This window comes from Mizuhopecten yessoensis, unplaced genomic scaffold, assembly GCF_002113885.1.
Source record: "Mizuhopecten yessoensis strain PY_sf001 unplaced genomic scaffold, ASM211388v2 scaffold8577, whole genome shotgun sequence".
In the NCBI taxonomy this organism is placed as follows: Eukaryota; Metazoa; Mollusca; class Bivalvia; order Pectinida; family Pectinidae; genus Mizuhopecten; species Mizuhopecten yessoensis.
The window spans coordinates 136,516-149,623 of NW_018407617.1; the positions used below are offsets into that span (position 1 = coordinate 136,516).

A 13,108-nucleotide genomic window follows, 5' to 3' on the forward strand; every position below is an offset into this window, starting at 1 on the left:
GGACTAGTTTCCATGCCTTATCAGGCGTTAACTACTAGTCCTATGCCACCTGGCTAATATCTCCCTATGTGTGTATGCCTGCTGTGTGCTGGAGATGTAATGTGTTTTGTTTGTAGTGCTTCCAACGGCATCATTTATAGTGCCACCTCACCTGAATGCTACAGCACAGATACCGCAACATCCACATGATGATATGCATATGGTCTTAAGTCTTGCATCATTATAGAGGTCAGCACGTGAAGTAACATGTACAAAGTATGACGTGAATGTATCTGCTACATAACACTATGGTGATAGGACAGTTTGTAAACCTTCTTCATTTGATGAAATAAAACATAAACAATAACAAATGTTTTCATACTTTTATTTACTCTCCAAACATTCTTCCACTAATACATGATTTATACACATGTATAATGACACATAAATGATGAGTTATCAAAAAACATGCAAAAGTCGTAATTTATAATAAATGAACAGCACCAAGCAAATGATAACATGTTATAATCAAAACAAAACTCACTGAAAACACACAGAGACAGTAGACTTGCACAGGTCCCTATTTTATGTAGGACAAATGTTTCCCTACAAGCAACCCACATTCTCAAATATTCAAGACAGAACAAGACAACACTTGAATCAATGCTGGATGTTGTTCAACAAATTTTAATGTTCACATAAATTAAAATGAAATAACGGACTTGAAAATTAAAATTTATTAAATTGTACCAGGACTTGTGCAAGTCTATGGAGACAGTGAAAGTAGCACTATAGTAAAGCGGTGTGTGTTGAAGAGATCACTGGTGACGTTGGCCCCTATATACTGCCAAACCAACACTTCCACAGCACGCGCCTTCAACTCAATCACAACACACACACTCAACTTATATATGGTAATCAATTCAAGTTGTCAATTTTGACATTACAGAAAATTATTACATAATAAGAGTGGGGTGCGACAACTTTTTCAATTCAATTTCTCAATTTTTAATGACAACCATATATTTACTAGATACATTTAAGTGCCTGTTCACAAGCTTTACACCTCTCAACTCAATAACACATTCGTTCATAAAAACAGCGGAAACACATAGAGTGACATCTAAAATATAATATAGCACTTAAAACTGTCATGGCATTTAACTCCTCATGTAATATGTATGAATGTTTCCATACAATTGAGATTAACACTGTTTGAGAGAGTTGAACAAGTTTTATTCTGAAACATGTAAACACTTTTATGTTCGAAATAGACAAATAAAAAAATGACATGTATGTATACTACTGAAAAAAATCCAGGGTTGTATCACTGGGCCTACAGCTAGACTATCGGCTCAGAAATCTGTGTGTAATAAAAATATCAACTCTGCTAAATGTATAGCACATTTTTATCAGCAGCCTCCTGCAAAAACTGGATAAAACGGGTGCTTATCTGTAGGTCTATACATCTCCGAGATAACCCAGGGAATACCCAGATCTAATCTCATTCCCCAGGACATACCAGGGGGCTTCAGTGCACTGTAATTAAAAGCAAATTGAATTTTATGTGTTGATTCAAAAGCCTGATCTACCGACTTGAACAGATTAATTTTTTATGCTTAAGAACATATCTTAATGTGATATAACCTAGATAATATCTATATCCCCATCTATGAATCGAGTCCTATTTCAGCGTTCCGTCCTGCCATTTTCCCCTCCAACATTCCCAGGCACTTGGGTTGAGGTTCCTACCAACCAGCAGCAGACCAAGTGTCAGTGTTATTGAAAAACATTGTGGTCTCAAAAAACATATCAGTAATTTGTGGAAAATGGAAAGCCAAATTAACGTCCCAATCAGCTGTTTAAAAGTTGAGGACCCCACCCACACATGTGGCTAGCGCTAATTCGATACAAAAAGTTCAACTCTTGGAGATTTCTTAAATTCTACACATGCAATAGGTATTCTTCTTAGGGTTAGGGCTACACAAGCTTACTGTAAACAAGCAATCATTACACCTGATATTTATATCTCTACATATGCAATTTACACACCTTTAGAGTTTTCTTAATGTTATTGCTATTCTGCACTTGAATAAACACAGGTAATATGACAATGTATATCTCATTTTCCTAACAAATCGTTTTACAATTTTGTGCACTTTATATCTGTCACACATGTAAATGTGCCAATATTTTATGTGCAACACTTTCTTCATATTTGTTCTTTGTGCTGTGAATGAAATCCAACATTTGAGGAATGATGAGGATTTGGAATGAGGATTAGTGTTTGAGCATGGCGATAGTGTGGGTGGAATTGATGGACAGACAGGACAAGCTTAGAGTTATGATGGTTAGAAAGTTAAGCCTTTCACTCATTTTCCTGCCTTATCTTTGTTTCCTGGATAACCAAGCTACTTGGTCGAGAGGAGGACATACAACCACTCAAACAAACAGTAAGTGTATAAGCAGGAACAGCAACAGTATCAACAAGGGAGGGGACTAGCTAGCAAGAACAGCAAGGACAGGATGTCACAGTACAACATCTTCTGTTGACAGAGAGGCAACTAGCTGGCAAGAACAGCAAAGACAGGATGTCACAGTACAACATCTTCTGTTGACAGAGAGGCAACTAGCTAGCAAGAACAGCAAGGACAGGAGGTCACAGTACAACATCTTCTGTCGACGGAGAGGCAACTAGCTAGCAAGAACAGCAAGGAGAGGATGTCACAGTACAACATCTTCTGTTGACATAGAGGCAACTAGCTAGCAAGAACAGCAAGGACAGGAGGTCACAGTACAACATCTTCTGTCGACATAGAGGCAACTAGCTAGCAAGAACAGCAAGGATAGACAGTAAGTCATAGTTGTAACTCTAACACACCGTTAATTGGCGACTCAGCCAGGGGGGATTTCCTTTACCTCAATTTGTTAAGTACAGGACTTGTTTTCTGGAGCCCTGAGTTTGGTAGATCCCTGGACAAGGAATATGTTGTCCTGGATTTAACTTTTAAGGCACTGTTACCCAGAGAGTGACCTAGGTAACCATGTAAACCCTGCTTGAAGAGCATGTGAAGCCTGAGCGAACAGGTCTTTCTCTGGTGTAGGGACTAGCTGGCTAGGAAGAACAGACACCAGCAGCTAACTAGGAGGTCAACAAACCTAGCAATGGGGAACAGCAGTGTTGAGACATAATAATAAACTTTATTTACCGAGGATACAAACATGTTTAGCTAACGGCTTATCTACCACATGGTCCTCAGAGACATCAGCTAGCTAGGTGGAAAAGCAGAAAAGGTACCAGAATAAAAATAAAATCTATTGCCTGTAACTGAGAAAGATTGAGTGATCTCAGTTGAGGGCTCAGATTCTGTAACACCATCCCAACCCCGGTGGTTGGTACATTATAGAATCTTGGCCCAACACTCAGGTTACCAGATTTTACTCAGTTGCAGCTAATTGATTTTTATTCTCACACCTTTCAGTTCCAAAAACTACTGAATTTCGCTAGTCTACAAGTATCCCACCAGGGACCTAACATTAATATGGCCTCTTCACTTCTAAAGCTACGTTTGAACGCATCCATGTTAACAATGTAGTCCGTCCTTACAAGGAAGAAAACATATTTCACAGTGTAGATTGTATTTTATTTACAACATTAGGTATCTGTAAAACAACAAAAGAAATACATAAAACCACAAAACATAATTTCAAAAATGTAAAAGTGTATTACTTGCATTAGCACACATATGAATACATCGCTGTGTGAATATTTCAAAAAGATGTCACATAAAGGTGCTAGAAAGATCCAACGAGACAGAAAATATTTAGAACTGGATATCATGTGAAATATGCTTCTCTGAGGTTGGAGAAATACAAATCTGGCCCACAGTCCAAATGCTATGTTACTGACACTGAGAAAGTCTGGAGAAAAAGTTGATCTGAATTATGTACTGAACAGCTGACTTGTAATGTGGACATCCTTGTGATATGTTAGAAGTGGTAATTCCTCGGCCCCCTCGCTGTGTTAACATTTCCCAGTATTATATTGACAAATATCTGTTAATTACAATTAAGCCTCCCCTCCCCTGGATATTGCACGGTAATTACCTCACCAGTGGTTAGCTCTGTAGGGAACACCCTTTTTATACAGCCCGCAGATGTTCACTATCATCTGCCAATTTATGTTAATTGTGTTGATCAAATTTACATGCTTTCAAGACATCATTAGTCAGCATTTTTATGTAATTAGTATTTCTTTGATGTACATGCTGTATAAACCATTTGTGTGTCCCCCTCTGGCAAAGACCTCCCTTACTGAACTGCTAACACTGCTGTTTAACTATGTCGAGGCTGAACAGTGCCAAAATGGGCTACACAATCTATTGTGTGAAATAAATTCACTCATATTAATCAATTTATAACATTAAGTAAATGTTTTACTTAATATGTTAAGTTCTGGCAAAACAAATATTTTATTTTGGATTTTATACAAGAATTCTGCTTGTTTCTGCCAAGTTCAAACTAAAAATATTTGGTGTTGGCTCTATAAAATAATACTACTGATTCCATAGAGGTGTCTGCTCTATAAAATAACACTACAGATCCCATATCCCATATCCCAGTAGACATAGATATTGTGAAACTGGATCAACATTAAACTCAAAGTAAAGTTTTTGGTTGAACTGAACCTGATGATAAGGTGATATGGGAGGGTTTTCCCCCAGTTTACCACCAGCCCAGGGAGTTTACTGAATGTAAGAGTACCTGGTTCAAGTATTACAGATGGAGTCAGACACATCCAACAGAACCATTGACTTTTCAGAAGAAAATTGGATCAAATGTCCACAAACTTCATTTCAGCTGAGGAGGAACTGATCTAAAACAAAATAAATGTCATGATGTGATGTACTGTGTCATTTATGTACAGTCTACAAACATGTGTCAAGTTAGGACCAGTAACAAAGCGAGGTTTTGTTGTTATGCTGTGACGTTTATGTGTAACCTTACAAAAAGTTACCCCTACTCCCTCACTTCCCCACTCCTATAGGACCTCCAGCAGTGATATGTTCCCTCCATAAAGTCACCCCTACTCCCTCACTCCTCTAGGACCTCCAGCAGTGATTTGTTCCCTCCATAAAGTTACCTAAGGTCGCAGGACTGACAGATTGATTCTGACATCAACATACAGTCATGATCATCAAAATATTGAAAATGGTGACAAGTTAACACCAACTTAGCAGAAAAAAACCCACAATTAATATGGCTTTACAATAATGATTGATGAAATGCTTTGTAAATCACAGCTGTCAGAAAATAAGACCAAAAAAATATTAAAAGAAAATATTTACTATATTTACATTTTCATTTTCAGAAATGACATTCAATAAAAATTTCCTCTGGCAGAAGAGTGTGTCTGTACACTGAACTGTAAGTAAGCTATCAGAGACAGCTTTCAAACCAGTCGTTATATCTCCAGAACGACTGAAATCTACTGTGTACAAAATAACAGTACCCAACGGTCACAAAAATCTTAAAGATCTCATGAACAGTGACTATCACAACAGTAATGCTTGCAACTTTAATTTCATCTTAACATGATCATGGTCTTATATAGGAAGACTTTCATTTGTTCAAACCCTCTGTATGTATTATTAACCCACTGTACATATTATCAACCCTCTGTACATATTATTAACCCTCTGTACGTCTTATTTACCCTCTGTACGTATTATTCACTGGTGCAAAGAACATCAATTCCTGAATATGATAAAGATGATTTGTGGACAATAACTGTGTAAATTTATTCTGAAAACACAAAAAGATGTGGTCACACTAAAAAGTGGAGTGGTTGTAACATCTGTATACTACAAGGTGTCAAACCTACATCGATAGGACATACTGAGACAAACAACATCTGATTGGCTGGAAGGAGTGATAAATCTAGCTAGCTGATTGGCTGGAAGGAGTGATAAATCTAGCGAGCTGATTGGCTGGAGGAAGTACATACAAGTTGCATACATATTGTACATGTAAAGCAACAATAAATGAGATATTCATGAATGTAGTGATACAATTTTCAAAAGGAGACAAGTTCTCTACTTAATGAAATGTTATCACTTTGAAAATTTTTTAAAAAATCTTAATATATGTCCTTGTATAGATTAAAGTAAAACCTTGCATAGTGAGACGTACTGGCTGTATTTCCAGTAACTTGATCCAGTGTTGCATTGTGTACACTTATATATCACAGCTCTACAGGATCACCAGCAACATTTCTCTACAGAGCACTAGTACCCTTGATCAACAGCTAAGCAAAAACAAATTGAACACACTATTAAAAATAAACAGCAATAACAGTTTAGTTTGAATGATGAAAAAGGATGAAAAAGGCTGTAAACACCATCTTACACAAAATTCCATGGTATCATAATTTTTCCGTTTTGAAAGAGGTCATTTGAGACAAAGGCATTTTGTTTAAAGACCTACATGTAATTGATATTGTATAATAAACCCCCTAAAACACTGAAATACTCCACACTATCTTATTTCTACACAACTATAATGTTAATGTGAGAAATTCCTGTTTCTTTCTTTGTAAATACGTGTATACATGGTGAGGATTAGTTATTTTATAGGTCTTTGAACTTCATAACAAAATATGTCTGAAGATAAGACATATTTTGAGCATTAAGCTTCAAACGTTTTAACACCTTGTGAAGGTTTCAAACAAATCATTTAAATCCCCCCCCCCCTTCCTACAGACACTAAATCTTCTACAACTTTCGGACAGATTTGACCTTCAAACTTTGTATGTCATTGACCTTTTAACTTTGTATGTCATTGACCTTCAAACTTTGTATGTCTTTGACCTTCAAACTTTGTATGTCATTGACCTTTAAATTTTGTATGTCCTTGACCTTCAAACTTTGTATGTCATTGACCTTCAAACTTTGTATGTCAATGCATCACTAAATAATATCGGTACACATAGAAATGATCAGCATGACTTATATGATTTTTAAGTTAGGTAAGAATGTACTGGCAGTCCCGTCGGGTTATTAAAACCTGAGCTAAACTATCGGAAGTCAATAAATGTATGATCACCCGGCTACTCTACTGATTTCCTCAGTCAAGTAAATCACACGCTCTTCCAGTTCTGTTCATAGTTTACAGATCATACTTAAATAAATCACATAATCACTCAAAGTCTCTCTTTCTAGTAAATCACAAAGCAGTTTTGTTGCAAATTCCTTCGCAATATTGTGTTTGTCGGAACAGTCATACTTTCTCACGAATTTTTTTCTTTTGCAATTCGTCATGCATGACCTTGATTGAGCTGTACAATGTTGGGAAAGGCGGTCGATGCATTGGTTTGCGACTCCAGCACAGCCGCATCAAGTCATACACTTGTTTTGGTGTGTTCTCAGGACATGCCAACATCTTACCATCCTTTATGAACTTTATTACTTCTTCATGTGTCATGCCATAGTATGGCTGAAGGGCGAAGGAGAAAATCTCCCACGTGAGAACACCAAATGACCAGACATCCGACTCTGCTGTAAATTTGTTGTGAAGAATCGACTCCAATGGCATCCACCTAATAGGGATGGCGTCATGTTCGCTACCTTTATAGTAGTCAATTGTATGCACACTACGTGCCAGACCAAAGTCTGCAATTTTTACGGTCAGATTATCCCCAACCAGACAGTTCCTTGTTGCTAAGTCACGGTGCACGTATCCTCTCTCTGAGAGATAAACCATACCAGCAGCTATCTGCATCCCAATATACAACTGGTCAACATTGTCCAGGAGTGGTAATTCCTCATACACATTTAATGCAGGACGCATCACAATATAGTGCTCCGGACTGGAACGTCTTAAATATTCATTCAAATCCCATTTTTTCATGTATTCAAATAACAAACACATGGGCTTTCCAATTGCACATACTCCCAACAGTTTGACAATATTTGGGTGCTTAAACTCGGCCATTAAGGAGGCCTCTCTGCTAAAGTCTTGCAGCAGATCATCTGAAGCATCATCCTTCAGCATCTTTACTGCAATGATTGAGTCATCACCATCCTTTGACAGATTTGGTGCTTTCGCCTTAAACACACGTCCAAAAGCACCCTGTCCGATGTCTTTTATGTACACAATATCATTCCTGGGATATTCTAAACCCTCAAGCTTTGGGCTTAATTTGAGTGTTTCAGACACCCTATGGTAGGAAATGTTAGGTGTCAGTTTGTCAATGTCAAGGTCAAGGTCGTCGGTAGGAGTGCTGTTATATTTGACCTGTTGCTTTCGCTGACTAACAATTTGGTAACACAGCACAATGATGAGACCAATCACAAACACACCCACAGATGTTACTATGGTAACTATCAATATGGCCACCAACGTGAAACGAGGCTGTTCCTCTGGTTCCTTTTCATCCTGCGGTGTGGGGTTTACTGTAACAGAAAGAAACCATATTTACTTCATTATTTTGATTATTTAAAATCAGTCAGCATTTTATTCAAAACACAATCAACCAAACTGCTACTGATATAAAGTACCTGACCAGAGCATGTACTCCTTTGCTGTCTTACTCACCACATTTTGGAATATCACATAGTTCCCAACGTGAATGTTTCTCCATTGTATAACACCAGGGGGAGCTCTCCTCTGCCCCAGGGTTCCGACAGTAGTTCTCAGAATTCTGTAGGGTGGGAAAGACAGCTGGGGGTCGCTGGTGGGTGTGGGGGAAGTTGACCCCCCAGGCCTGACACGCCTTACCGGACTTGGTCACATTGAGTGTACCGTTGTACCACTGTCCTCTGCCTTTATAGCATGAACCTAAAAACACAGAAGTTTAAATAGTGTCTTTAACAATCGGGAGTTTGTTTCATGCTGCATTGACTAATAAAATAATATATCTAACAATCAGGTGTTACTTTTTATGCATTCATGGACGTAGCAGCTACAGACATAAAAAGTCAAGGCCTACACATACAAGTTTCTGTGTGTGCCATATGTCAAAACAACAAGAGGCCCATACTAGAGCCTTAACGGTCACCCGAGTCCTTCAGTATTTATTTTTGTTGTTGAAAAATGTATCAATTTGAGTAAAAAATAGTTAAGTATAACGTTAACTTAAGTTTGTCAGGACCATGAGCTGATCATTCCTAGACCAAGTTTCAGTTAAATTGCCCTATTAGGACTTGTTTTTAAGTTTGAAATAGTTATTTTCAAAATAGCGGCCGTGGCAGCCAAATAGTATTAGAATACCTACCATTTCATTTTAATGTAAATTTTGATAAGTAAAGTGTCATGGCCACACAATGTATGACAAATGCGCCTGCATTAATATGCTATCGAACAATTTAGGGAATGCAACATGGGCGATATCTGATAATAGGACCACATGACTCTGATGACAGATGTCTACACACATGACTCTGATGACAGATGCCTACACACATGACTCTGATGACAGATGTCTACACACATGACTCTGATGACAGATGTCTACACACATGTAAGACTCCAAAACAGAACCTGTGTAAGACCATGTCATCTTTTACCTGTGATAGAGTTCTCTGGTACAGAAATGAAAATAATCAGATAATAATAATACTCTATGCTTGCATTTCATTGCTATCCTCATAAATCATGCATCCATTCACAGCAATGAATAAATACAGTTATCCGGTGTAAATGTAGGTTTGATTACAGCATGTATGAAACTTGAAGCCTTTATAGAAATAGAAATGTTGAAATATATGCTGTATATCTCCAGTGAAATCTATTTCCAATTTGTATAATTACAAGCATGAGAATAATCCCCTACACGGAGTACCACCCAGCATGACGTTTTAGACATGTGAGTCTCACTATCTCTGGCCCCAGTCAACTAGGATTTGAGGTTCTTCTCGGGCCAAAATAATCTATGTTTGAAGTTAGTTCAATTATAATACCACTTAAGTTCATAAACACTAGCTTAAATACGGAATGATGTGTTTGAACATCATTATATTCCTACAGACATACTATCTGACTGGTCACATCACATCTTCCACTTAACATATGTTTCATAATATTTTACAGGAGAAGTAAGAAGATCAATTAGATTTGTATCTGACACTATAATAGGGGCATTGAACAGTTTGGTTTGGTTTGTTTGTATTTTACTTCCTATTAACAGTTATGGTCATTTAAGGATGTGCCAGGTTTTGGTGGTAGAGGAAAGCCAGAGTTCCAGGAGAAAAGCCACCGACCTACGGCCAGTACCTGGCGACTGCCCCATGTAGGTCTGAAACCCACGTCCTAATGGTGGAGGGCTTGTGTTAGCAGAATGTCTGACGCATTAACCACCACGGCCCCTTCCTTTTGCACTCCTATAAGTAAGTTTAGTAATATTACAAATGAGGAAGTAGTTATATAACATTCTGTGAAAATTTACTGACATTTGATAGGTTGATTGGTGATTCCCTTTTCTATACTTCTAATTCCTGAAGCCATGGCTACGCAATTTGATACCTAGGTAAAATCATTTGAAGTCAGGTAGGATAAAACCTACAGGTATATAACACAAATGGACAGGGGATGAGGTGACTATAGGTAAGGAACACTGTTTACTTTGTGATATCCGATTATTGCCATTATGACATCATGCACATGTAATAAGGTGTTTCTGCACTTCATGTTCAGTTCTACCATTTACATCCAGAAATGAGAGAAAAGGCTAAACTTACTGGTGACCTCATCGTCTTTCCTGATAAAAAGTTGGGAGTCCACACAGGAAACGTTGACACCATATTTGCTGGGAAGTTCTCCACAGATGGGCAATGAGTACTGGAGATTTTCTTTGTTGATGACCAGCAACCATTGGTCAAAACACAGCAGTTCCTTTACACCCAAACAGCTCTCCCTGTAATACACAATACAGCACATCAGTGGTGGTCATATAATCATAACAATTCCAGGTTCTTATAGACCACTTTATCACAACCTAGTTCATAGGTCGTCTCAAAGCGGTTCACAAATTATTATCCGTGGTTATAGAGCCTTTGCAACCAACCAATACCTTTCTCAACTCCCTGTGGAACATACAGCCGGAGCTGCCATTTGAGTGCTCACAGCTAGCATTCAACAATTCTAGCACTGCCCAACCACATACTCATTTACAGCTGAGTTGACTGGAACAAGCGGAGTAAAGTACATGTATCTTCCTCAAAGATACAACACAGTGCTGCGCTGTGACTCGAACCCGCAACCCTTTGGTCACGATCCCGGCGTCCTACCACTAGTATACCGTGCCTCCTATAATATCTAGTACACTTGTATCTAAGCATGAGTGGTGGTAATATCTTGGCCGTTATTCCATACACATATTTTTTCATCAATCATTTCATCCACTGTACTAGGCGTTTCTGATTCCATCAACCTTGATAGCACACTACCCTCTTTCCTGTTACAAAACTAAAGGTTACTTGTGCAGCGAATTAACGTCTTTCTTTCTATAATGATCATGATATTATAGCCAAAGAAATCATTTCTTTTGTAATCACACTTTATACTGCTATTAACTGTTATCAAGGTGAGTTATGAGTATGAGTGGCCTCCCCTTGCCTGACAGGTAACCATCTATCCCTTTGTGTGGTCCTGTAGGTCGGACTATAGGCCCAGACTTGTTTACAAACAAACTGTCAACCGATACCTTTACTACTCAAACGTGAGATACATTTCACCACATCATTCAATGTGATTAGGTTATTTATATCTCCAGACAAAATTACTCTGGATCTATGACATCAGAGGTTAGCCCGGTATATTTTACCAAATCTTTCTATATGTCACCGTCAACAATTGTCACCACATCAAAACCACTTAAACTGCCTGACCAGGTGGAAACGACAGGTAATCGCACATACACGCACATGAACTGTAGGTGTAAACTTTCAAAACAAAGGCCTATCTGGTGTGTATCTGGAGTTGATAAAGAGTTGCACCGTTTGTACTGGAGGCATGTCATCCTGTGTACAATCATCCCTCAATCATAGCGCATACCCCACCTACACAGCTCAATTAAACCCACCCTTATTCAGAGCATTTCAACAGTACAATCAAAGCAAGATCTATAAACAACCCAAACACTTACACCTCAATTCTATATATTCTTTATTTTCAGTTTAAAATATTTTATTTCCCAAGCAAAATCATATATCTATATATATATATATATAAATCATAGGTAAGAGCCAGAGGTTCATCCTCAGAACATTCAGTCTGAAAGATAAAAGTAAAAGTGACAACCTTAGGTCTGAGTGTTAGAGTCAAGGTCAGAGTGACAGAATTTCTACACAACAAGGTTACCTGATGTCTGAGTGACAATTGTTTTACACAAAAGGTCACCCAAGGTCAGAGTGATATACTTTCTACACAATAAGGTCACCTAAGGTTATATGTTACGGTCTTCACTGTATTATAGTGAGGGTCACATGTGGTGTGTTTGTAGGGCACAGAGTGTATCATGCGACGTGGCGCGAGGCGCACATGCTTTACCTGAAATACAGGTGAGTTTTACAGGTGTACAAGCTATGTTGGTAACATTCAAGCTTTTGCAGCACACCTCAACAGACGCTACAGTTGGATACCCCCGCCCGAATTTATGGTGGAAAAGAAGTTGTTCTTGTTATATATTCTGTGTTACAGGTTTGTAAGCTAAGCGAGGATCCGATGGTCTTGTCCAACATATCCAGGAAGAGATCTGGAGACTGGTTACGTTTTAGCATGTGTTTTAACAGACTGGATTATTATTCTACATGAGTCCATTTTATTGAGCGCCAAATATAGCGCCAGCTGCAGTAAGCGGTATTCTGAACACAGTGTATTGAGTTGTATTTGATAAATATCTTATGTTCGTTTGAAGTTGTGAATTAGAACCTATAAGGTTAGTGTAGGTGATGTGGCAGTCAAGCTCCTTAGTTCCCCAGTGATATATGTGGCTGATGTAGAAGGCTTAGGTAAACACACGGTAACACCAGCACCTGTGTGTCAGGGGTTTATAAAACATTGTAACTCTTATCTGTAGACCAGGGCACACCCTGTCAGTGTATTCAAGGTTTCAATAAAAAAAAAAAAAGCC

At 38.2% G+C, this 13,108-nt stretch overlaps 1 protein-coding gene across 3 annotated transcripts in view; it reads right to left on the reverse strand.

The window, feature by feature from the left end:
- Window positions 1–350: 350 nt before the first annotated feature.
- Window positions 351–13,108, reverse strand: part of LOC110456250 (muscle, skeletal receptor tyrosine protein kinase-like) — a 97,916-nt gene continuing 85,158 nt past the window's right edge. For all 3 annotated transcript variants that reach the window (XM_021506862.1, XM_021506861.1, XM_021506863.1), the window contains 3 exons: window positions 10,716–10,891; window positions 8,575–8,817; window positions 351–8,432 (listed from right to left, as the gene is read on the reverse strand). In XM_021506862.1, coding sequence (XP_021362537.1) covers window positions 7,258–8,432; window positions 8,575–8,817; window positions 10,716–10,891 — 1,594 coding nt within the window. In that variant the 3' untranslated portion in view covers window positions 351–7,257. The remainder of the gene's footprint in view (window positions 8,433–8,574; window positions 8,818–10,715; window positions 10,892–13,108) is intronic.